Consider the following 25135-nt stretch of genomic DNA (forward strand, 5'->3'; position numbering starts at 1 on the left):
TAGTAAATACTGCAGTCCTTCACGATCCGTGGATAGTGGAATTCTCGAGTGCAGAACCTCAGGTACAGAGGAACCACGGAAATGTGGATTTTCAGCACCCCTAACCCCGGAGCTGTTCACAGGTCCGCTGTAGAGTATGATAAAAACCACAGAGCAGCCAGCGCTTCACCGCGCCCGTCCTGGTCTGGGGTTGCCCAAAACCTGTTCCACGGAGTGGGTCCTTCCATCTTGTTGACAGCCCCGTGTAGTGGGTGTCATTACCGTTCTCCGGCATCTTGTGGATGAGGACGTAGAGGTGAAGAAAGGTGGGACCTTTGGCGGAGGGTCACACGCTAGGGACGGACGCAGCTGGGACCTCAGGGCCTGGGACGGGCGTGGTCCAGGTACGGCCCGGCTGTCCCCTTACCTGGATCCCCTCCCCCGGGCGGCGTCTACAGCTCTCCCTCCTTCCATGCCTCACCTTTCCTGAGGGCACCCATCACGCCACGCTGTTTCTCTCTTCCTCATTATCACTCCCATCAGGGTACACACTCTGCAGCCCTCTTTGCTCCCTGGTGCCTCGTAGATGCTCAATTTATATCTGGCCAATGCATGAATGAAGACGTGATTGCCAGACTTAGAAGCACAGCGAGCTGTGCCGTGTTCTACCGTCCACAGTATCCCATTCGGGACAAGAAAGGGTGTCTGGCTGCCCTGACCTGGCCCGGGGACCTCTCCCCTGGCGGGAGTGACTCACTGGTGAACTTTGTCTCCGCTGTCATTCCAGACATGGCTGGGGTCCCTGCTCTCGGAAATGTGGGCACCTTCGGCTGACCAAGCGCCTAGCATCACTCAGCTCGGGGAAACGTGTGCCTTGGAGCCGACAAACCAAGCCCCTTGGCCCTTAGCGTTTGAGTTCTCCGACTTCCCTTGTGCATGCTTCCAGCAACTCTATAGCGCCAAACTGCTTTTCATTCATCACAATGACAAGTTCTGGAGAGGCGCCCGCACTGCAGGGAGGGAGCTGGGGGACTGCTGAAGGCTTGTTGCTACAGGGCTGGACCGCTAGTTTCCGCTCTCCGGGGCTGGGTGACCGATGGATGGATGGACGGACAGGTGGCTGGCTGGCTGCCGCTTGCTCGGCGGGCCCGCCAGTGGCTGCAGACCTCCCTGGCCTTGGCCTCTCCTGGGTCCCCCAGGGCACGCCCTCTGGTGGCTGCGCTTAGAAGTGTCTCCTGTGCCAGTGGCCAGACAATTCCTGTGTGCGTCCTGGGACCTTCTGTAGAGGATGCCAAGTCTTCTAGAACATTGGATGCCCCCTCCACTTCAGAGAGCCTGGGCTGAGACAAAGCATCTGTGTCGGGGACCTATTTGGTTTGGAGAGCTGGGCTGGATTAGCTTCTCTTCTCTGGGATGGGTGGGCTCTGGGTGGAGAAAGCAAGCCCCTCTCTAAGGCTGGGGTGGCCGACCCAGAGATGCAGGGGCCAGCCAGCTGGACATCTTGGTGACCCAGAGACCCAAGGGGGCAGCTCCTTCCTGGCTCCAGCTAATAGCTGCAGGCAGGCAGGCCAGCCTGGTATGGCCCCAAGTTCCAGTTTTTCAAATGCAACTAAGAATCTGCATTTTTACGTGCTGCCTCTAATTTCAAAGAACTAGCAACCCACCTGCCCTGCCTTTCAAAGTCTCTTCCTCCCTCTTTCCATCTCTGGCTCCCTCGTTTCCCCCTTCCATCCTCCCTGTCTTTCTCGTAAACACCGTGCCTTGCAGTAAACTTGTCTGAGGACCAGCGTGGCATCCGTGCCTCCGGAGAACGTCCCTCTGGGTCTGAGCTCCTTGGCCACAAGCAGCATCTCTGCTGGTGAAGCATATGCTGTGGATGAGACAGCCAAGGTGCGGATGTCCCGCCGGCCTCATCATTCCTGCCAGCAAGGCTGCATGTGGGCCACCCTAGGAAGGAGGTTTCATCATCCTCCAAGTAGCTTGAGCTGGGCACTCCCTGCAGCAGAGATGATGCTTCCCCCATGTGTGTTTTCTGTTGTTTGTTTCACTTGCCCTGGTTTTGGTGCCATAACTGGGAGGATCTTGTTTCCACTTTTTAACAGACTGTTGGCTTCACACGTAGCTTGAGGAAAACAGTGGCAGCTGCCTAAACACACACCAGATACTAAATTCACAGGAGGCAGCTCTACAAAAAAGTCAGTGCCGGCAGCCAGAAGGAGGGGACACGGTGGGTTTTGTCAGGCTCTGTGGTACCTGCACATGCCGTGAGCGTCCTGGGAGATCCAAGACCAGAGATGCTGACGGGACAGGGAAATTGGTTCGGGGCGCTCAGGCATTGGCCGCCTGTGGTTCCCAGGGCACTCACCCATTCATTTGTTCGTTCGTTCGTACTTACTCAGTGCTCCCATGGTCCATATACTGGCCCAGATGCTGGGGAGAGAGAAGGTTAAAAAAAGTCTCTCTTTCATGGGTTTTCCTGTCTAGCGGGAGAGGAGACGCACTAAACAAAGAAACCAACAAATAAACATCATTTGGGAGGGAGTAAGAAGACCCATGAAAGATAGTAAAATGGGTTGAGCCCATGGGGACCGATTGGGACGGGGTGAGAGCTACTTTGGCTGGAACGGCCATGAGGTCAGCACCTGCCTTGATCAATACGTTTCTTCTCCAGAGTCCCTACCACCACCCAACAGTAAATGCATTCTGTTTTCTCCCACCGGAAGGGAAGCACCGTGATGGTGGGAACTGTGTTTTGTTCACCGTGGTTTTTCTAGTGCCTGGAAAAGGGTCAGGCATGTCGTAGGTGCTCAGTGAGCTTTGCTGGATGCAATGCAAAGGAGCCAACCCCGTGAAGCTCCGGGGGGAGGAGAGCAAGCTTGAGCGTCTCTGAGGTGGAATAAACAGGTCTGTGCGGTCCAGGTGTGGTACAGGCTGGGTGGGTGAAATCGGGTGAGTCCAGGTAGACGTGGGGCAGATCAGATTCCAGCCTCTGCCGTACTGAGAAGTTCAGATTTTATTCTAACGGCACAGAGGAGCCGTCGGAGGTTCTGAGTTTTCTGGGGCTGTTGTAAAAGGTCACCTCAAGTGCACGGGCTAACACAACACAGGTTTGTTATCTTAGCGCTCTGGAGGCCACAAGTCCAAAGGGAGTCTCACGGGGCTAAGATCAAGGGGTCTGCAGGGCGGCGTCCCTTCTGGAGGCTCCAGGGGCGGATCCGTTTTCTTGCCTTTTTGGGCTCCTAGAGGCTGCGCACACTCCTTGGCTTGTGGCGCCTTCCTCCATCTTCACAGCCAGCAAGTCCTTCTCATGAGGCATCATCTTGACCCTCCTGTCCTTCCCCGTCCTGCCACTTGGAAGGACCCTGTGGATTGCACTGGGCTTGCCCAAACATCCCGGGAGCACCTTCCTGTCTTAGAGTCAGCCGGTTATCAACCTTCATTCCACCCGCAGCCTGAATTCCCCTTCTCCCTGCACCATGTTCACAGATCCTGGGATTAGGATGTGGTTTTTAGGTCCTGATCTGAGGGTTCCCATGCAGAGATCACTCTGAGTCTGCGTGGGCTGGGTGGCTCGTCGACCCGCCACACACGCTGGTACCTCCTGCCCGAGGTGACTGGGGATGGAAGCGAAGGGACAGGTTTGGGGTCTCTTTGGGAATCAGATTCTGCAGTAGCCTTGCAGGGGTTCAGGTGGAAGCTGTCATTTCAAACAGCTTTAGCCTGTCCTCGTGATGTGTGTTACCAACTCCTGGACAGTAGGTCTGACGCTTTACAGCAGGGGTTTTCAAGGGGGGTCCTGGGCTGGCAGCAGCAGTACCCCGTCACCCTGCAGCGTGTTAGAAATGCGCGTGCTCCACCCTGCCCCCCAGACTCCGGGCGAGGGGTGGCAATCCCGTGTGTGGATACCACGGTCAGAACCTGTGAGGCGGCTGAGGTCTGTTCTAACACCCAGAGCCTGGGGTTCTGCTGTGTGCGTGATCTGAGGCAGCAGGCCGGCGGGGTGGCCTTTGAGAAAGTCGGGAGGCCCTTTCTTACCTTTCCTCCAAGACTGCACTGCATGAATCTCAGGGATGGAGACAGGCTCCCTGGACAGAGGCTCCCTGTGGTGAGATTAAAGGAGTCCCTGGGCCCCTGACTTTTTATGCAACTGTCTGCTAAATGGGCACAGGCATGTCCCTTAGGAAAGATGTCCTTAGTACTCAGCAGCGTCCCCAAAAGACCCAAGACCCCATAAAAGGATTAAGCAGCTCCATTCTGTGTGTTGGACGTGAGGAAGGAACGTGAATAGCATGTATTGAACCTGTCCTGGACACAGGACTCTGTTTTAACCATTTTACATACACTGACATAGTTACTACTTCAGGAGGAAGGTGTCATCCTTACTACTCTCCCCATTTTACAGTTAAGGAAACTGAGGCACAAAGAGATGAAATGCCTTGCTCTAGGCCACACAGCTGCTAAGCGGTGGAGACAGGATCCGTGCCCAGGCAGCCAGGCTTCAACGCCTGTGTTCGCAGCCCCGAGCTGCACTCTAGACCCAGGTGGGCTGACTGGACCATGGCCCCTGGGACCGGCCCCGCCATCTGCTTGTAGGGCCTGTAGCTGAGAATTGTGTCTACATTTTTAAATGGTTGCATTTGAAACGGTTATATAAGTACTTACATAATGTCCTTGAGTTTTGCCTCTTGGTCTGAAATACCTGCCGTCTACGAGTGCCTGCTATCTGGACCTTTAAGAAAAATTGGCTGCCGGTGCCTTTCTCTGCCCCTCTCCCTCTTCCTGTCACTCTCGCTCCCACTCTCACTGTCACTCTGTCTGTCTCTCTCTCTGGAGAAGCTGTGTACACACGACACAGACTCTTCCCTCCAGGGAGAGAGGGAGCTGGTGCTTTCGAGAACTCTGGTGGGGTGATTTCTGTAAACCACTGCAGCAGCCCCTGGGGAGAAGGTGATTTCCATTCCCATTTCAATTGATGAAGAAACTGAGGCTCATGAAGGTAGAGTCTCTTGTCCAATGGCCAGGTTAACAAGCTAGGATGTCACCTCCAAAGCACACTTCTTTCTCAACCTCGTGGTTCTCCTGACCCAAAGGAGTTTAAATTCCAGTTTGACAAACAGGACTTGAGCACGAGAGAGCCTGACCTCAGGGCATCAGAGAGGACCACGGTGCGTGGACAGACTGTGGGTAGGACAGATAGTCGGGAAAGAGGAAGGGCCACTTCTGGCCAGAGATGGCAAGGAAGACTTCCTGGAGGAGGCGAGGCAAGAACAAGTGATATTCAAACTGCCTTACACAGCAAGGGAACTTACGTGCTGTGGCTCAGAGCTGCATGGCAGTTTCTGACCTCAAGGGTAGAGGGTTCGAGGTGCATAAACAATGTCATTAGGAGCCTGCAGGTAATGGAAACCTGAAAATGGGTGGTTCGGACAAATTGGAGGCTTTATTTTTCTTACAAAACAAAAAGTCCTGAGAAATTTCTTGTCCTGACAGACAGCCTCACAGCAGCATCACTATAAAATTGATCCCCACTTGATCCGGGAAATGACCGGACAAGAAAACCCCCTCAGCCTGTGACATTGAACAAACTCCCTCTTCTGAAATGTCCCCAGACTTTTCCCATGCCCCCTTCAGCCAACCAAGGACTGTCAAACGTACCAAAGATCGATTGGAGGGTCTCCCCCGATTCAGATTTCCCAACTTCATACAGCACTTGTCAATCAGACATGGTCACATGGCTCCGCCCTTTTACTCTTTAAAATTGCCTCTCCTTCCTAAGACCCTCGAACCCCTGCTGAAAGGAAGCTGACAGTGGATGGGTTTCCTTACCGTGAGTCTAGGAATCAGCAGCCTTTCTTATCTTGGAATTAGTTTTGTCTTCGATGGTCCAAAGTTTGGTGGCCCAGGTTGGTATGATGCTTCAAGATGCCGAGAGGGACCCAGACACTGCTGGTGTCACTAAGCCCAGCCCATGAGAGCTCAGCCTCTTGAAGACAGGAGTATGAAGGAATCTGTGGACATATTTATTATTCAAAACCCCACAGGCAGGGAAGGGAGCATTTCACAAGGACTTTTAATAACACAGGAAGGGGGGAAAAAAGGTTTAGCAGAAAAATAAAGCAACAGATACACCTGTGCAACTTGGATTAAACCTCCACATGGGTACCAGGGACGCTCACAAGGAAATCGTCTGGTTAGCCCAGCGTCTGCTGACCCCCATCTGATCCTTGGATGAAGCTGAGGCATGTTGGGTGCACAAGTATTTATGTGAAACTCACTGCTTTCCATCTCCTTTGAAGTTGGATATTAGAAGAAATAGCAAAGAAGGGACTTCCCCGGCAGTCCAGTGGTTAAGACTTCGCCTTCCAATACTGTGGGTGTGGGTTCGATCCCCGGTCGGGGAGCTAAGATCCCACATGCCTCGCGGCCAAAATACCAAAAAATAAAACAAAAGCAATATTGTAACAAATTCAGTAAAGACTTTAAAAATGGTCCACATCAAAAAAAATCTTAAAAAAAAAAAAAGAAATCGCAAGGAATGGGAGGGGGGAGTAATTCTACCTTTAAATGATGCACCTGTTGAGAAGTCACACCTAGAACTAGCTATACATCTACTTTGCTGCGTCAGTCGGCCAAATCCGATCATTGCAGCCCTGTTGCCAAGGGAAGCTGTCTTGAAACAGCATTTTAATCGCACAAGTAATGTGTGAATACACGCTCTCATTTTATAAAAGAAAAGAAAACACCCAGGAAAGCTAAGATATGTGTGACCCTCCAAAAGATCTCATCTCCCTTTCGATTAATAACCACTTTTGTAGAAACGAAATTGAGCTATTTGTAATGAGGTGGATAGACCTAGAGTCTGTCATACAGAGTGAAGTAAGTCAGAAAGAGAAAGATAAATACTACTGTATGCTAACACATATATATGGAATCTAAGAAACAAAAATGTCATGAAGAACCTTGGGGTAAGACAGGAATAAAGACACAGACCTACTAGAGAATGGACTTGAGGATATGGGGAGGGGAAGGGTAAGCTGTGACAAAGCGAGGGAGAGGCATGGACATATATACACTACCAAACGTAAGGTAGATAGCTAGTGGGAAGCAGCCGCATAGCACAGGGAGATCAGCTCAGTGCTTTGTGACCACCTAGAGGGGTGGGATAGGGAGGGTGGGAGGGAGGGAGATGCAAGAGGGAGGAGATATGGGAACATATGTATATGTATAACTGATTCACTTTGTTATAAAGCAGAAACCAACACACCATTGTAAAGCAATTATACTCCAATAAAGATGTTAAAAAAAAAATCACTTTTGTAAGTGTGATATTATCATAAAAAACTTCTCCTAAACATTTGTATGTATGTATAGATAGAAAGTAGAATAGTGTGTTTCAGTTTGTTCTTATTTTAACATAATTATTATGTGGAGTTTATTAATATATGCTAATTTTTATAAATATCAGTATTGATAGTTATTTTTGATGTAAGTATTTTAATATTTTATGATACTTGCGTGTAAGCATGTGATAATGCTAATTGTCTACACAGTATTCGTTCTCGTAGCCTAGTAGTTGGGGCATCTCTGCCCCTCCCCCACGGTAGAGGCTATTTCTCTCCCCACGCCCCCTCCCCTTCTCCCAGCACCCCTGCTCTCTGGGGAGCATGGTTTGCTGTTCCTTCTTCTTCAGCTTAAGGCTTTTGTCCCGGGGCAGAGAGGGAAGGGTCTGGGTGGGGCTTCCCCAATGGCTTTCTAATATGCTCCGTACTTTTTTATTGAAGTATAGTTGATTTACAGTGTTTCAGGTGTACAGCAAAGTGATTCAGTTATATATATATATATATATATATATATATATATACACGTGTATATGTCTATTCCTTTTCAGAGTCTTTTCCATTATAGGTAATTATATCGAATATAGTTCCCTGTGCTATACAGTAGGTCCTTGTTGTTTCTCTTTTATATATAGTAGTGTGTATCTGTTAATCCTGCATTCCCAATTTGTTCCTCCCTACCCCTTTCCCCTAGTAACCGTAAGTTTGTTTTCTGTGTCGTGTACATGCCCTTTTATTTTTTTAATTTTTATTGGAGTACAGTTGATTTACAATGTGGTGTTAGTTTCAGGTATACAGCAAAGTGAATCAGTTATGCATATACATATATGCACTCTTTTTTAGATTCTTTTCCCATATAGGCCATTACAGAGTATTGAGTAGAGTTCCCTGTGCTATACAGTAGGTCCTTATTAGTTATCTATTTTATATAGAGTAGTGTGTCTATGTCAATCCCAGTCTCCCAATTTATCCCTCCCCCCCCTTACCCCCTGGTAACCATAAGATTGTTTTCTACATCTGTGATTCTATTTCCGTTTTGTAGGTAAGTTCATTTTGTACATGCCTTTTTAAGTTTGTGAGTTTCCAAAGGAAGGTGCCTCTTTCTGGAACAATTGCAAACTTAGCCTTCGACGCCAAGGTCCAGCTGTATACCCTGGTAGAAGGCAAGAAGGGCGCCCACATTCTATAAAAAAATTCAAAAGCAGCAACAAAACTGAGTGAAAGTTGGTCTGCCTTCCTTATCACTGTGGACCAGCAATCGGAAACTTCAAGAGTAGTAAAATGTGACACCCTCGCCCTGCGACATCACTGTCTCGTGCAAACACCTCCTCCAGAGTATGGGTCCAAGGTGCCTGCCTCACTTTCCTTCCCAGCCTGGCCAATTCTGAAGCAGCGTCTCATCACAGGACCACCTTCTACTTGTAAACAGTTACTAAGGCACACATCTCAGCTCTTGTATCACATTGGCATCCTTATTTCTACCCATCGTCATTCTTCCCTTCTGTGGCCGGTCTCCTCTCCTGGGCTTAGAGTCCTATGAGCTTGATAACCGTAGTTTATTTATCTACACATTATTCCTGACAGAAGCCAGGCAGCGCAAGACACACCGAAGGTTCCCAGTTAATATTTATTGGATGAAGAACATTCCTCATAATATCCCCCAGTTGGAGTGGGTTTTTTTTTTTTTTGAGATTAATGTTAAGACCAAGATCGAAGGCTTGCCCCTGCAATATTAAATAAGAACAGTTGTAAGCTCAGCGGCCTCATCAATTAAAAACAGGAAATTGAGGATCAGTTAGTTCAAAGTGACGGGAAGTGCATCTCAGATGGGCTTAAGCTATGAACGGAAACACCCAAAGACCCTCTGACTTTAGGCATGGCTGGATTTAGGGGCTCCAGCTCTTGACTCTTCTTTCCTCAATGTTAACTTGATTTTCGAGCTGGAGTTCAGCATCTCTAGACCAGCACAGCCGTAGATGGTTAATAGCCCTCTTGCTGTTATTTTTACTAAGCTGGCACTGTATAGGAAAAACATTGCTGGAAGAGAGAGATGTGAACATAAAGAAAGCTTATGTCCTGAAGCAGGTGAGCACGTGGGTCCTGAGTTCAAATCCTGATTCTAGTACTCTTAGCTGGGTGATGCTTGGGTAGGTTACAAAACCTCTTTGAACCTCAGTCTTCTTGTGTGTAAAATGGGGTCATAAGAGTACTTAACATAAAGGGCTGTTCCAAGTTTAAACGACTGAGATGCAGTACCTGGACCTACAGGTTGTTGATGGTCGGTGTTGCTATGTTCATCCTTCTGTATCCATAATGCAGGTTTTATGAGGCTAATGTTTCACCTTCCATCTAAGGGACTTTTTTCCCCTTGAGTGTTCAGAATTCTCCCCTCTCAATTCTCCATCCTTTGTGGAAAACTCGGTTTCAGTGTCTTCTTTCACGATATGAAGAGTTAAAAGCTATATATAATGAAAGAGAAAACGCTTTCATCTTCTGATGGATTCTTTCCTCTTTTTTGTTTACTCAACCATCAGGAAAGCATTTTCTACTTTGTAGCCTAAGACTCCTCATTGATATAATCATCTGAAATACTGGTGCAACCAATCAAAACTACAGATGCTAACCAGCAGGCAAATGAGACTCATGTGTTGGGGGAAAAATGAGGATGACTCAGTGGGTTACAGAAGGGTTTTTTAAAATTATCTGTAAGTAGTGGGAAAGAAAATACATGGACTCTATTAAAAATAAGCTCTTTGGGCTGCCCTGGTGGCGCAGTGGTTGAGCGTCCACCTGCCGATGCAGGGGACGCGGGTTCGTGCCCCGGTCCGGGAAGATCCCACGTGCCGCGGAGCGGCTGGGCCCGTGAGCCATGGCCGCTGAGCCTGCGCGTCCGGAGCCTGTGCTCCGCAACGGGAGAGGCCACGACAGTGAGAGGCCCGCGTACCGCAATAAATAAATAAATAAATAAGCTCTTTATTTTTTAGGGGGAAAAACCATCATAAAGAACAGGAATGCTGTTCCCTTTTATTTACATGAATTGAGCTAATTGGGACTCTCAGGATAAATAATACCACCATCTGTGATAAATAAATGCTTCTCTCTTTGAATAGATACAGCAAAACATTCCCAAACCAACCATATGCTATGTGAACATCAAATGCAGTTATTTAAATTCTGCTGTAAATGCTTACATTATGCAACTCCAAATCTCTGCCGATGTTTGAATCCAATCTTTTCTTTTTTTTGCATCCTTTTCCAAACTGTCTTGGAGGCATCGTAAGAGGCATGTTTACATTTGGATCAATGAATAAACCTGGTATCTCTGTCAGATTGTAAAGAGCCCTGAAGGAAACACCAAGAAAGTCCTCATCTGTGTGAAACACAACTCTTAGAAAGGCTTCGCCTATGTCAGAGGTCAGCAAACAACGGCTCACAGGCAGATCCAGCCACCACTGCGTTTGGATGACCTGTGAACTAAGAATACTCTTACGTTTTTAAATGGTTGGAGAAAAAGCATATTTTAAAGAAGAAGAATGTTTCTGACGTCATAATTCTATGAAGTTCCGATTTCAGTGTCCATAAATAAAGTTTTATTGGAGCACGAGCACAACCGTGTTTACACTGGTCTCTGGCTGCCCTTTTGGCATAACAGAAGGGTTGAGTAGTTGAAACAGAGTGTATTCAGCCCATTAAGCCTAAAATGTTTACTGTGTGGGCCTTGACAGAAAACGTGTCTCGATCCCTTCTTTCTATGACCTGTGAAGCCAAATCACCTCAGTGGATGAAGCCAGTCTGTATCATCTTAGAAGCTTTCCGCTGAAAGTAAGAGAAAACCCGTGTCCTTTATGGTTGTGCACTGGTTCTCATAATAGGAAGGGCAGTGGAGAGGCAAGATTGAGGGTGTGTGTATTCAGTGGTCCCCCCCTTTGGTGTCAAGACCCAGGATCCCGCCACTGTACCTCCCCCATCCTGGCTTTGTCTCGGAATTTCACTCAGTTTCAGGATGGGTGACAGTATTAGTGGGGTGAACTGGTCTTTCCCTTGCCTCTGGGAAGAAAGACGTTTGCTGCCACGGTTCTCTTAGCGGGGAGGGCTTCTCTCCCAGGAGTCCCAGCAAACCTCCCCTTGTAGCTCCTGGGCCCAAAGTGTCCGAGGGCATGGTTTCCCAACCTCAGTGCCATTGACCTTTGGGGCCAGCTAATTCTTAGCTGTGGAGCTGTCCTGCGCATGGAAAGCACTGAGAAGCATCCCTGGCATCTGTCCACTAGAGGCCGGTAGCATCCTAACCCCCCAACCATGGCAGTGGAACTGTTTCCATGTGAGTGAAATCATGCAGTACGTGTCTTTCACCATCTGATTTATTTCACTTAGCATGATACTCTCGAGATCCATCTGTGTTGTCTCAAATGGCAAGATTTCATCTTTTTTATGGATGAGTAGTCTTCCCTTATATGTAGGTATCTAGATAGATAGAAACATCTATAGATACACAGGTACATAGATATCTACATAGACGTCAATATCTATCTCTATAGATAGATGTATAGGTACCACATCTTCTTTATCCATTTACCCACTGATGGGCACTTAGGTTGTTTCCATGTCTCGGCTATTGTAAGCAGTGCTGCAATGAACATAGGGGTGCAGATGTCTTTTCAAATTAGTGTTTCTGTATTCTTTGGATAAATACCCGGAAGTAGGATAGCTGGATCATATAGCAGCTCTATTCTTAATTTTTTGAGGACTCTCTGTACTGTCTTCCATGGTGGATGCAGCAGTTTACATTCCCACCAACCAAGCAACCAACCAACCAAGCAACATGAAATCAGAATAAGTGAACAGACCAAACCAAACAAAAACAAATACGTAGATACAGAGGACAGAGTAGTGGTTACCAGGGGGAGGGGGGGCTTCCCTGGTGGCGCAGTGGTTGAGAGTACGCCTGCTGATGCAGGGGACGCGGGTTCGTGCCCCGGTCCGGGAGGATCCCACGTGCCGCGGAGCGGCTGGGCCCGTGAGCCATGGCCGCTGAGCCTGCGCGTCCGGAGCCTGTGCTCCGCAACGGGAGAGGCCACAGCAGGGAGAGGCCCGCGTACCGCAAAAAAAAAAAAAAATAGGGGGAGGGGCGGCTACATGGGTCAAGGGGATTGACTGTGTGCTGACGGATGGAAACCAGTTTTCGGTGGTGAGCGTGCTGTAGTGTATACAGAAGTAAACATACAATGTTGGCCACATGAAACTTACATGGTATTAGAAGTCAGTGTTACCCCAATTAGAAAAATACATTGAAAAAATTAAAAATTTACAAAAACAGCTACATCAAGAAAAAAATTGTTTCCAGACATTTCCAGATGGCCCCCAGGTGGCATAATTGCCCCTATGTGGGAACCACGGGTTTGGGCCTGTGCAGAATTGAACCAGTTACTGGAGACAGATCTGGAATTACCCTGTGTGGTTTAAACCCGGGATTGGCAAACATCAGACCATGGGCCAAATCCAGCCCACCACCTAGTTTTGTGTGGCCCACAGGCTGAGTGGGCCACAGGGTGATGTAAACATGTAAGAATGGTAAAAAGTAAAAATGTAAATGGTTACATTTAAAATAGCTATATAAGTACCTTTGTAACATTGATTTTGCTTCTAAGGCTGCAAAGCCTAAGGTGTTTATTATATTCTCTTCAAGAAAAAAGTGTGCCAACCCCTGGATTAGACCAGTGGTTCTCAACCCTTAGCTTTATAGATCATAAAATTAAATTCATAGTCTTGTAAACTGTCTATATACATAATTAAAAACAAATCAGTCTAGTGCCCTGTTCTAGAGATGAAAAATATGACCAAAGTAATGGATCGGAAAATAATGTTTTAATATGTGTACATATAGGGAAGGTCAAATGAAGTTCGTCAGATACTCGCCCGTGTATTAGCGTCAGCATGGATGTGTCAGCCACACATGCAGGCTGGTATAGCTCTTTGGGCAATTTGGATTTCACAGGCAGATAGGGCATTGCTCATGTAATTTGCCAAAAGGGTAAACAAGTTTTTAGTAAAGTTTCATGAAATCAAAGTACAACCTGGATTTCCCTGATGGTGCAGTGGTTAAGAATCCGCCTGCCAATGCAGGGGACACCGGTTCGAGCCCTGGTCCGGGAAGATCCCACATGCCGCGGGGCAACTAAGCCCGTGCGCCACAACTACTGAGCCCGCAAGCCACAACTGCTGAGCCCACGTGCCGCAACTACTGAACCCCGTGTGCCCAGAGCCCGTGCTCCGCAAGAAGAGAAGCCACTGCAATGAGACGCCCGCACACTTCAACGAAGAGTAACCCCTGCTCGCCACAACTAGAGAAAGCCCGTGTGCAGCAACGAAGACCCATAAATAAATAAGCCATAAATAAATAAGTACAATCTGCACCCCAGTAATTGCAATACTGGCAAATGCACAGGTTCCATTGTTGCCCCTCCCGGAATTTTTAGTGGAGATAGGTTCTTGGCTTGGGTCGTCCTAATAGGTTTCTCACCTTTGTGAGTGTCCAGTGGGACAGTCAGAAGTCATGCAGGGCCTGGGCAATTATTTGTTGCCTGGGACCATTTTCAGGCCTTGCAGGGCATCCAGCAGAGCTGGACCCCGCTCTCTAAACATCAGTGGTATTCTTCCCTCTAGTCACTGTGATAACCAGCTCTGCCTCTGCGAACACCCCGAATGCCATCTCTGGTCAGCGGAACGGTACCACCATCCGCCCCCATAAAGATGTCTGTTCCTCAGTTGTCAGAGCCTGTGAATGTGTGACCTTACGTGGCAAGAGGGACTTAGCAGATGTGATTCAGTTGAACAGTTTGAGATGAGGAGATGGTCCTGGATCACCCAGATGAGCTGATGTAACCACAAAGGTCCTTACAAGACGGAGGCCGGAGGTCAGAGAGAAGAGAAGCTGCTGGCTTTGAAGAGAGAGAGAGGAAGGAAGTGGCCAGGAGCCACGGAACGCAGGCGCCTCTAACAAACGGAAAAGGCTCGGAAGTGATTATCCCCTGAAGCCTCCCGGGGGATCGCAGCCCTGCCGACCCCTTCATGGTAGACTTCTGACCTCCAGAACTATAAATAAATATTTTTTTGCTGTTGGTTTACACTACTAAGCTGTGGTAATGTGTTACGGCAGCAATAGGAAACTAATACGTACACTGTCTCACGGGGGAGCTCTGTCTTGAGCCAGTCGGGGCCCCTCGTGGACCTGGGGTCTGAGCCACATTGCAGGGATGGAGGAGGAGGGATCGGCCTTGTGGGCCGTTTGCCAAGATCAAGCCATTTGCCAATTGCAGCCCAGTTAAAAGACTGCGTTTTAGGGGCTTCCCTGGTGGCGCAGTGGTTGAGAGTCTGCCTGCCGATGCAGGGGACACGGGTTCGTGCCCCGGTCCGGGAAGATCCCACGTGCCGCGGAGCAGCTGGGCCCGTGAGCCATGGCCGCTGGGCCTGCGTGCCCGGAGCCTGTGCTCCGCAACGGGAGAGGCCACAACAGTGAGAGGCCCGTGTACCGCAAAAAAAAAAAAAAAAAAAAAAAGACCGCGTTTTAGATTTAGAACTTTGCATAGCAAATATTTCCCGCTGTGCCTACCCAAGGCACTATTCTCATGCTGATAAAGGCTGAGATTCTGGGTGTTTTAGAGAGTTTGTCTTCGAAAGGCATGTCTCCTTTGCTCTACTTCCAGGGGACTGATTGAGGAGTGCCTGAGAGTGATTATGGACTTTAACCAGAGAACAGGGGGGCATACCCCCCCCCATGGCCTCCAAGGGGAACATAAGTACCTGCTCCTTTAAAGGAGAGTTTTACTGTTTCGAAATTGCAAACCACACTATGTAATTTCAGCAGAGGATACTGGGGGGAGGTTTGTTCAGAAGAGGCATTGAAATCAAATAATCCATTTATCAAGGTGCCTTTTGTTTCAAGAAGAAAAGTAACAATGTGTCATATTTATCAGAGAGACATTTTGTGTCTGGCGAATGTTATAAATCACAAATGGTGGAGGGAGAGGAAAAAAACCTTCCAAGTACTCAGGCCGGCTTGTGTTTCAAGTAAGCTGCGATGACTTGGAAGGAAAGTCCAATCAGGGTTTTTCTTGAGGCTTGTGGGGAAAGGCAGGTTTCTGTGTCGTAGGTTTCTGATATCACACAGGTAAACTGGAGATGTCGGAACAGGTCATTGAAGTTATAACAAGAGCCCACCCCTCTTGATCGCAGATTTCTTTTCTCACATGGCTGTCACCCAACTTTTTTTTTTTTACGAATTATAATTATCACCTATTTTTTTCATGTTGCTGTAGCCTGAAAACCTTTTTACTATAACTTATCAACAGGATTGAAATAATGGTAATGATCATAATAATAATAACAGGAACAGAAACTGCTCCCCAATTATTAGGCATGTTCTAGGTGCTGGGTACTTTCTTCATTGCTCTAAGGGAATTGGTTTTGATATGATTCCCACTTTAAAAATGAAGATTCTCAAACTCAAAAGTTTAAGGTATTTGCAAAAAAACCAAAAACTTACCTAGTACATTGGGGACAGGGGTTCATTTTTGGACGTGGTCTGGCTTTGGGAATGCTCTTAACCTGGGATGCATTCCTCTCACTGGGCTGGAGAGGGTTCGGTTACAGTCCTTCCTCCTGTCTCTTTGGCATCTGTGACAAACCTCTGAACACCTGCTGTGAATCGAGCTAGATCAGGGTTTCTCATCCTTGGCACTACCGGCATTTTGGACTGGACGATTCTTTGTGGCGGGGGGCTGTCCCGTGCATTGTAGGATGTTCTCAGCATCGCTAGTCTCACCCCACTAGGTGACAGTAGCACCCAGCTGTGAAAATCAAAAATGTCTCCTGTAGACGTTGCCAGGCATCTCCAGGGTGCAAAGTCACCCTTAGTTGAGAACCTCTGATACTCTTTAGGAAGGACCTTTGCACATCCTGAAGCAGCACCACTTGTGCCTCTGGAGTATTCCAGCGGGGTTTGCTTGTAGCTTATTTAATTGACAAGGAAACCGGGACCTAGCATTTTCACCAAAGTACCACACGAGCATCCATCGCTTACCACATTCAGGGCAACGGCGGGCCCCGGCCCCGCTTCCTAGACCAGCTTCCCACTCCTCACACACCCAGCTCCTGAGCTTTCCCTCCACTGACCCTTTCCTGGTGCTGTGCTCCGCACCCCGCTTCCAAGGATCCTTCCCCTAATCCCACTCACCCTCCTGAGATCCAACCCATCCTTCATGTCACAGCTCAGAGAGAATCAATGCTAAAGAATCCATCTCGGTCAACACATCCCAAAGCGAGCATCACAGTGGAGGGGGCACATGACGTTCGCCGAAGGGTCATTTCCCCTGGGGTTGTTCTGTCTGGGTGCTAAGTGGCATGGACACCTGCCGCGTCCACTGTCTCAGAATCTCTAAAACTCAATTTCCGGCAGGCAGCTTTGCAGTAGAGTTCTCTGATGAGCGGCTGATGGAGGACACGATATCCCGACACTGACAGGCAAGCACAGATAAAGAAAATGGATAAACAGGAAGGGAGACAGCAAATGAACGTGCTGTCAGCTGGGAGGCCAGATGCGGAGGTGCAGCTGTCAGCTTCTCTCCTCTTCCCCGCTCCACGTCCGGAGGCAGACAGCATCGGACTTCTCCAGGGGTATTGTTTCAGATGGGTAAAAATTACTCAACAGTCCTATCTTTCTAGGAGATGCTGCTATGAGTGGATGAACCAGAATTAGAAGGTGGATATCTGTCTGTGTTTCACTAGGTCACGGCAACCGTGGGATGGTTTCTTTGCAATCAGCAGATAGAGCGTCAGGAGAGAAATACCACAACGGCTGGTGACCACCACGGGCCCCTTAATCTGCCAGATGAAGGCTCCCCAAAATGTGAGATGAGCTTGGGAGACCCATATGGTGTCACAGCACGTGGCTGTGCAGACGGGCCTAGCACAGCTCCAGGGGGGCCGTTTTCATGAGCGTCTATGAGGTTGGGTATTGCAGGTCCACCTACAAGGTGGGAAACCACTTGAGTCTTACCAATGAGAAAGTGATTCCCTTTTCAGTTCTGTTTGAATTACTCTAATTCCCTCGAGGAGGAGGGAGTCTCATGTTGGTGTCACTGTATTTGTTCAGTTTCTTATCCTTGGTAATCTCTTGATATTTATGAGTTACCCCATCAGGTGTTGCTGCATAAAACACCACCTCCAAATTTAGAGACCTAGTTCGCTTTTCATTTCTCATGAGTCTAGGGGTGACCAATCTTTGCTGAACTTGGCTAATTTTGGCTGGGCTCTCTCACTTGTTTGGGGGTGGCCGCAGGCTCTGGGTTGGCTGATTTTGGATGGCCTCCACTGGAATAACTCTGCTGTCCTTCACATGGTCTCTGCAGAAATTCAAAAGAGGGTTAGTGGAAACCTGAGCTTGGAATTGGCACATCGTCACTTCTGCCACATCCTGCCGACAAGAGCAAATTCAAGGCCAACCTAGATTCAAGGAGTGGGGCAATAGACTCCTAATTTTGAAGGGAAAATTGCAAAATCACACACAAAATGTGTAGAAAGAGGAGGAGAATGGGAGCCATTTTGTAATTGCTCTACAACAGGTACTATTAGATCCTATATAATGAAATCTGTCCACCTGTCTATCTACCTGTGTACCCATCCATCCATCCAAACATCCATCCAACCATTGATCCATCTATCCATCCAGGCATTCATCCAGCCATTGATCCATCCTTCCATCCATCCTTCCATCCATCCTTCCATCCATCCATCCTTCCATCCATCCATCCATCCTTCCATCCATCCATCCATCCATCCTTCCATCCATCCATCCATCCATCCATCCATCATTCCATCCATCCATCCTTCCATCCATCCATCCATCCATCCATCCATCCATTTATCTATGGAAACTGAAACTGTCCAACAAGGTAAGAACTTGCTTGAGATCACATGGGCATTGAGTAGATCAACTCTAGATCTCTATAGCCAAACATCATGTCTTTAACCACTATACTAGATCCCACTCCCTTCTTTACAATGTCTGTCTCTTCTTGGCTCGAGTTAAATCTCTCATTAACTGGAAAACTTCAGAACTAGGTTCAGCAGGAAGGTATGAGCTAGGCACTTCCCGTCCCATACGAAAGATAAAGAGGGAGTTAAATAATGGAAGCAGCCTAAGAGAAGAGATGAGAGGACAGCACGCCCACTTCAGCTTTATGTCATCGAAAATAAACTCAGCATTTGCTTCAAAGCAAAAGGTTCATTTTTAGGATTTTTTTAAAAGTAAAAAGACCAAAAAAAAGGAGAAAAAAGGCATTTTTAGGTGCAAGAAGAGTGAAGAATGATGAGAAAGCTTGTTGACAAGCTTCCCTGTTGTGGAATACACCCTGCACAGATGGGCCTTAGAATCCTTGCTCTGTTCCTTCAGAAAGTCCTTGGCCCACTATCTTTTCCAAACAAACCAGTCTCTAAATCTCTACCCTTCAAGGTTTAAAAGCTTTTTTGGAGGGGGATGAATACATCAGAATAAAAGCGTTAAATGTAGTAATTAATCCATTGGGTTTGATACAATTCTACAAGTTGCTTAAAGAGTCAATGATTACCCTTTCTCTAGTAGGTCTGTGTCTTTATTCCCATCTTACCCCTAGGTTCTTCATGACCTTTGTTTTTTTTTTTCTTAGATTCTATATATATGTGTTAGCATACAGTGTTTGTTTTTCTCTTTCTGACTTACTTCACTCTGCATAACAGACTCTAGGTCCATCCACCTCACTACAAATATCTCAATTTCGTTTCTTTTTATGGCTGAGTAATATTCCATTGTATATATGTGGTGCCACATCTTCTTTATCCATTCATCCAATGATGGACACTTAGGTTGCTTCCATGTCCTGGCCATTGTAAATAGAGCTGCAATGAACATTTTGGTACATGACTCTTTTTGAATTATGGTTTTCTCAGGGTATATGCCCAGGAGTGGGATTGCTGGGTCGTATGGTAATTCTATTTTTAGTTTTTTAAGGAACCTCCGTACTGTTCTCCATAGTGGCTGTATCAATTCACATTCCCACCAACAGTGCAAGAGTGTTCCCTTTTCTCCACACCCTCTCCAGCATTCATTGTTTCTAGATTTTTTGATGATGGCCATTCTGACCGGTGTGAGATGATATCTCATTGTAGTTTTGATTTGCATTTCTCTAATGATTAATGATGTTGAGCATTCTTTCATGTGTTTGTTGGCAATCTGTATATCTTCTTTGGAGAAATATCTATTTAGGTCTTCTGCCCATTTTTGGATTAGGTCGTTTGTTTTTTGTTATTGAGCTGCATGAGCTGCTTGTAAATCTTAGAGATTAATCCTTTGTCAGTGTGACAAAGTGAGAGAGAGGCATGGACATATATATATACACTACCAAATGTAAAATAGCTAGCTAGTGGGAAGCAGCCGCATGGCACAGGGAGATCAGCCTGGTGCTTTGTGACCACCTAGAGGGGTGGGATAGGGAGGGTGGGAGGGAGGGAGACGCAAGAGGGAAGAGATATGGGAACATATGTATATGTATAGCTGATTCACTTTGTTATAAAGCAGAAACTAACACACCACTGTAAAGCAATTATACTCCAATAAAGGTGTTAAAAAAAAAAAGTCAATGATTTTCTTTAAGCACATAGAGCCAGAACCTTTTCTAGAATGTTATGCAGGGTCTTCTGAGAGTGTTTTAACCTGGTCCTGAAATGAGTGGGTTAAAAGGGAAGCAGTGAAATATCCCTAAAGAGAGCGGGGCAAAGTACCCGTGTTACCGGTGACCTCAGAACAACGCCTCTGGGCGAAGAACAAGGGAGAAAGCTATTCCTTTGAAAAGCCACCTTTACAACCTAAGGGCGTTAGGCTGCAGCACCAAAGGCAGCTTTGATCTGCTAGCCAGTGTCCTGGCCGGGAAGAGGATTAGGGGAAGTTCCGGAGGAGAGAGGCAATGGGGTAGCCCCATAGGCTGGATGGGCTGTGCCGGCTGCAGTTAGAAGCAGGGACAGCAGGGGAGGTTGGAGCATCAGGGGAGAGGAATGCCTGTGTTCTCTCTCAGGGTATGAATGGGGGCTTATGTGGGTTTTCTGGTCTGGTTCTGAAAGACAAGGGCCAGGCGATGGTCTTTCCTGGGCTTTGCAAAGTTAGCAGTTGGGGCGCAGTAACCTCCCGTGCCCTGGGCGAGCAGCGAGTCCCCAGCAATGTAAGTATCAACCCACGGGTAAGCTGTAGAGGGCAACCTTCAACCAGCAAGGAGGCAGCTGGTTGTACTGCTAATGATGTGGGTGATGGACAGAGAAAGACAGGAAGATGGGAGCGATGTGCTGCTTTTCCCTGGCTCAGTGTTGAACCTCCAGCCTCCAGTGTACATTTACTTACCCGGCTGGAGATTCTAACTGGTGCTTTTAGTATTCTTTTTTTTTTTTTTTGGTACGCGGGCCTCTCACCACTGGGGCCCCTCCCGCTGCAGAGTACAGGCTCCGGACGCGCAGGCTCAGTGGCCATGGCTCACGGGCCTAGCTGCTCCGCGGCATGTGGGATCTTCCCGGACCGGGGCACGAACCCGCGTCCCCCGCATCGGCAGACGGACTCTCAACCACTGCGCCACCAGGGAAGCCCCCTAACTGGTGCTTTTAAACTCAGGTGCTCCTGAGGGTCCAGCAGGAAATGGTACTGAGCAAAGGTGGTTTGCTGGGTCTGTTCTCTTACCGTTGCCGGGTGGGCAGACAGCCTACATGCTGCCACTCTTCTCATGTGTGCAGAGAAGCTGGAAACCCAGATACTCCCCAGTTTTTAAAAAAGGTTCCCATTCATAGCCATCTTTTAAAATACCGTGGACCAAACAGAACGCACCTGCAGGCTGAGTTGAGCACCGTAAGTGAGCAGTTTGCAGTGTCTCCCAGGTTGCCCTTTTTCTTTCGACTTTATGATAGTTTTGGCTGTGAGCAAGGTCTTGTAAAAGTTTTACACAGGCACGTTTATCACTGTTTAATTGCATTCGGCGTTTGGGTTATCGTTAGAGAGCTTTCCCTAGACCCAGGTTATAGAGGAAATCACATTTTCATTCAGTAGTGAAAAGATGTCATTTTTTTACATCTAGATCACTGATCCATTTGAAGTTCATGCTTGTGTATGGTGTGAGGTATGGCCCTAATTGTATCTTTTTGCCAAACGGCTGGTCGGTTGTCCTAGTACCATTTAAAGTCTGTCTCTGCCTCATGATTTGTGGTACCACCTTTAAAACATACGAAATGTCTAGATGTACAGGGGCTTGTTTATGAACGGTTCCCTTCCACTGGTCTGGTTTTCTCTTCATGTACCAGTGTCATTAAAAATGTTGAAACTCATGCAAGTTATTAATAAATGCACCCACTTTACACTCCCACACTTGCCAGCATTAGATCAGACTCCATAAAGTTGCCACTGTTCAACAATTCTTAATGGACAAAAATCTCCCTTTCGTAGGTTTCGACCTAATACACGCAGGTAATTTTCGGAGCATGTTGTCATTTACTGGCTGATCGAAGGAACATGAAAATCCTAGCCAAGTGGACTGCGGAGTGTTTGCCCTCGTTTCTAAATTGCTCGTCAATTACCCCTCGTTGCTAAGTGACCTCTAAGGAGCCCGGAATAACCCCATCTTTGTCTTTTTCTTTTTTCTTTCCCCCCTGCAGTGATCGAGGGCCGTGGGGTCACAGACAACATCCAGAGGTTTTCCTCGCTGCCCCCTTATCTGCCCGTGACCTACCACGTGCTCAGAGCGGAGACCTCCTTCTTCCTGAAGGAAACCAACCAGGACTTGACACGCAACTCCAGCCTGCAGTCCCGAGTCGAGTCCTTCTTCCCCTACAAAGCCAGGCGGCCCCCGATCTTAAATGCCAGCTATGGGCCTTTTTCGGTGGAAAAGGTCGTGCCCCCGGACCTGATGTCGACTCCAGACTTTTTGGGTCCCACCGACAAGGTTAGTTTCAACTGGAAGCTGAAAGCGCACATCCTGCGGGACAAGGTCTCCCTGAGCCGGCCCCGCGTGCAGGTGCTCTTCCACGTGGTAGGCAGGGACTGGGACGACGCCGACCCCGCGCAGAGGCTGCCCTGCCTGCGGGTGTTCGCCTTCCGGGAGACCCGGGAGGTGAGGGGCAGCTGCCGGCTGCAGGGGGCCCTGGGGCTGTGCGTGGCGCAGCTGGAGCTCCCGGCCGGCTGGTTCGGGCCCCCCACGGTGGTGGCCGGGAGGAAGAAGTCGCCCGAGCCCCCCGAGGGCAGCCCCGTGGAGCTCTACTACGCCCTGCAGCCCGGGGACGAGCGCGGAGACTGTGCGGGCGGCGACGTCCGGAAGGGCAATGCCATCCGCCCCGGGAAGGACGGGCTGGGGGAAAGCACGTCCCACCTGCAGAGGATCGGCGCCGTCGGCCTCTACCGGGTCCAGGACAGCGCCCAGCTCAGCGAGTTGCGCCTAGATGGCAACGTGGCCGTCTGGCTGCCCTCCCGGCCGGCCAAGCAAGGAGACGTGGTCACTGCCTATGTCACCGTGGCCAGCAATTCCACCGTGGACTTCTTCATCTTGAGGTAGGTGCCCGCTGTAGTCTGGGGCGTGCGTACGGTGACGCCGGACGGGAAGGTGGGGTGCGGATTTGAGAAGAATCCATCTTCACCGCCTTCAGGGACGCTCCGGCTTCAGAGTAGAAGCCACATTCTGCACCCGGCCACAGGCTTTCAGCAGCTTCGCTGTATATTAGGAGGTGGGAGAATGAGGGCCGGAAGTGCACCCCTAAGAAACAAGACTAACTTACCCACTGTCTTCTGACCTTGTATTACCTTTGAATTGGCAGAAGGATAGGACTTTTTTTAAGCTTCAGATTTTTTTAATACATGTACAAATACTTGGTTGCATGGCCAAGTGTATGTTCAGGGGGCCCAAGAAAAGACATAGGCATATCTCACTCTCTGCTATCTCACTTGGGGTGTAAACGTGAAAAAAAAAAAGCCAAGGATAAGTTTGTTTTTTTTTTTTTTGGTGGGGTTAAATCTTGCCAGTTAGCGGTGGGAAAACCCCAGTTTCTGAGTACAGTTTAGCAATGATTCAGGGAGTCTGCCCAACAGAAGATTCTTCAGCAGAGGTATTCCATCTCATAAAAAAAGAAAAAAGAAAACTAAATTGAAACAACTACAGAACAACCCACCTACCATCACCTCTGTTGGTTCAGCAAATCACCCCAAACTTGTAATGGGCTCTTTCTCTGCACAGTGATTCTAAGGTTTAGATCAGGAGCGCCTGTTATCTGAGGATAACTAATAACGGGGGGGAAAGCCACCTGAAGCAAATCCTCTTAAAATGTGGCCTAGGATTTCATAAAAATGAAAAACTATTTGCTTGAGATTTGTTTAAAAGATAAGGATGATAAATAGCAGGTTTTTGTCTGGTATCGTTAAGAAGGACTTAGGTTGTAATTGCAGCTGTGCTTTGGTTCTTTTTAGAATAAAAAATTAATCACATGTTGCTTGAGTTGCTGGGGAAAATATTCGCAAAAGAGAATGATGGCATCTCGTAGCATATTTCACTTTGGTTTAAATTTTGTTGTCTGATGATAAGAATGGTCCATTTTCAAGGGTTTTAATAAGTTTCTTGAGGCATTTCTTAGTCCTTTGGATTCGAATAATTCTCTTCTGAAGTGTCTGTCTAGTCATCATCCTTATAATTTTTTCTTTCAATTTTTAAGTGGACTAGTTTTGCCAGGTCCGTCTTTGACAGTGGTTTGGGATATGATCAAGGGCTTTACAGCATCACTTTCAGTGACGTTCGGCAGTCCTGCATCTTCTACAAAATATAAACTGTGCCCTGGGGGAAAAATTCCCATCGTATTTGTACTGATGGGTGGTCAGCCTGGTGCCTGCTGCCTTTGGCGGGGAGGAAGGATAAACTCAGTGTCTTAATGCAAGTGTCAGCCTTATAACTGCAGGGCCAGGATAGCAGATATTGAGATAAAAGAATCCAGGTTTGCTTCCTCCTGCCTTGGATGGGGAAAGACACTGATCTGGAAGGTTTGAGTTTCATTTCCACTGAGTCCGTTAGCACCCTGGTCTCATGTTCTTCTATTGCAAAATAAATATATCAATCCTGAGCTTTGGAAAAGAGGGATAGAAGGCAGGGCATCAGTAGTACTGCTAACAAGTTTTAAAATTCCAGAGTCATAAGTATCTTCCCACTTGTACTTATCCTTAGCTTCCCTCTTTAGCACAGCAGGCTTGAGGGGTGAGTATGCCTGAGCCACTGGGTCCCCATGTGTAAGATGCAGGGCCTTCCGCTGCAGGTGGGACACTCAGACCTGGTTCACTGGAGAGGAGAAGCTGTTTTCTGTATTTTTCATCACAAAGATGAGCATGATGTGGGAGAACACAGGTCCTGCAACCAGCTGGCCTCAATTCTGGTCTGCTTTCTGGCTTTGGGACTGGAGGCATGCCACCTCATCTCCATGTGCCTTAGTTTCCTAATTCAGATGAGACTCTGGTACCTACTGCCGTAGGGGTGGGAAGATTCAGTGGGCTGATATTTATTTGTGAGATGCTTACAACGGTATCTGGCACATAAAAGTGCTTCTATGAAGGGTTGCTGTTGAACACCCATCAGAACTTCCATAAGCATTGAATTCTATTTTAGCAGTGAAAGGATATTGCGCTTTGCATAAAACAACAGCTACCAGGTGTGTTCTGAAAGCTGTATTGATTCTCACTTCACCATGCTTTTGTTTAAAGAGCAAAAAATTTGTTTTATAATGACAAGAGC

At 47.8% G+C, this 25135-nt stretch overlaps 1 protein-coding gene across 1 annotated transcript in view; it reads left to right on the forward strand.

The window, feature by feature from the left end:
• Positions 1–25135, forward strand: part of TMEM132C (transmembrane protein 132C) — a 373010-nt gene that overhangs the window by 110762 nt on the left and 237113 nt on the right. Inside the window, exon 2 of the mRNA XM_033440664.2 lies at positions 22032–22920. Coding sequence (XP_033296555.2) covers positions 22032–22920 — 889 coding nt within the window. The remainder of the gene's footprint in view (positions 1–22031; positions 22921–25135) is intronic.

This window comes from Orcinus orca, chromosome 15, assembly GCF_937001465.1.
Source record: "Orcinus orca chromosome 15, mOrcOrc1.1, whole genome shotgun sequence".
Classification (NCBI taxonomy): Eukaryota; Metazoa; Chordata; class Mammalia; order Artiodactyla; family Delphinidae; genus Orcinus; species Orcinus orca.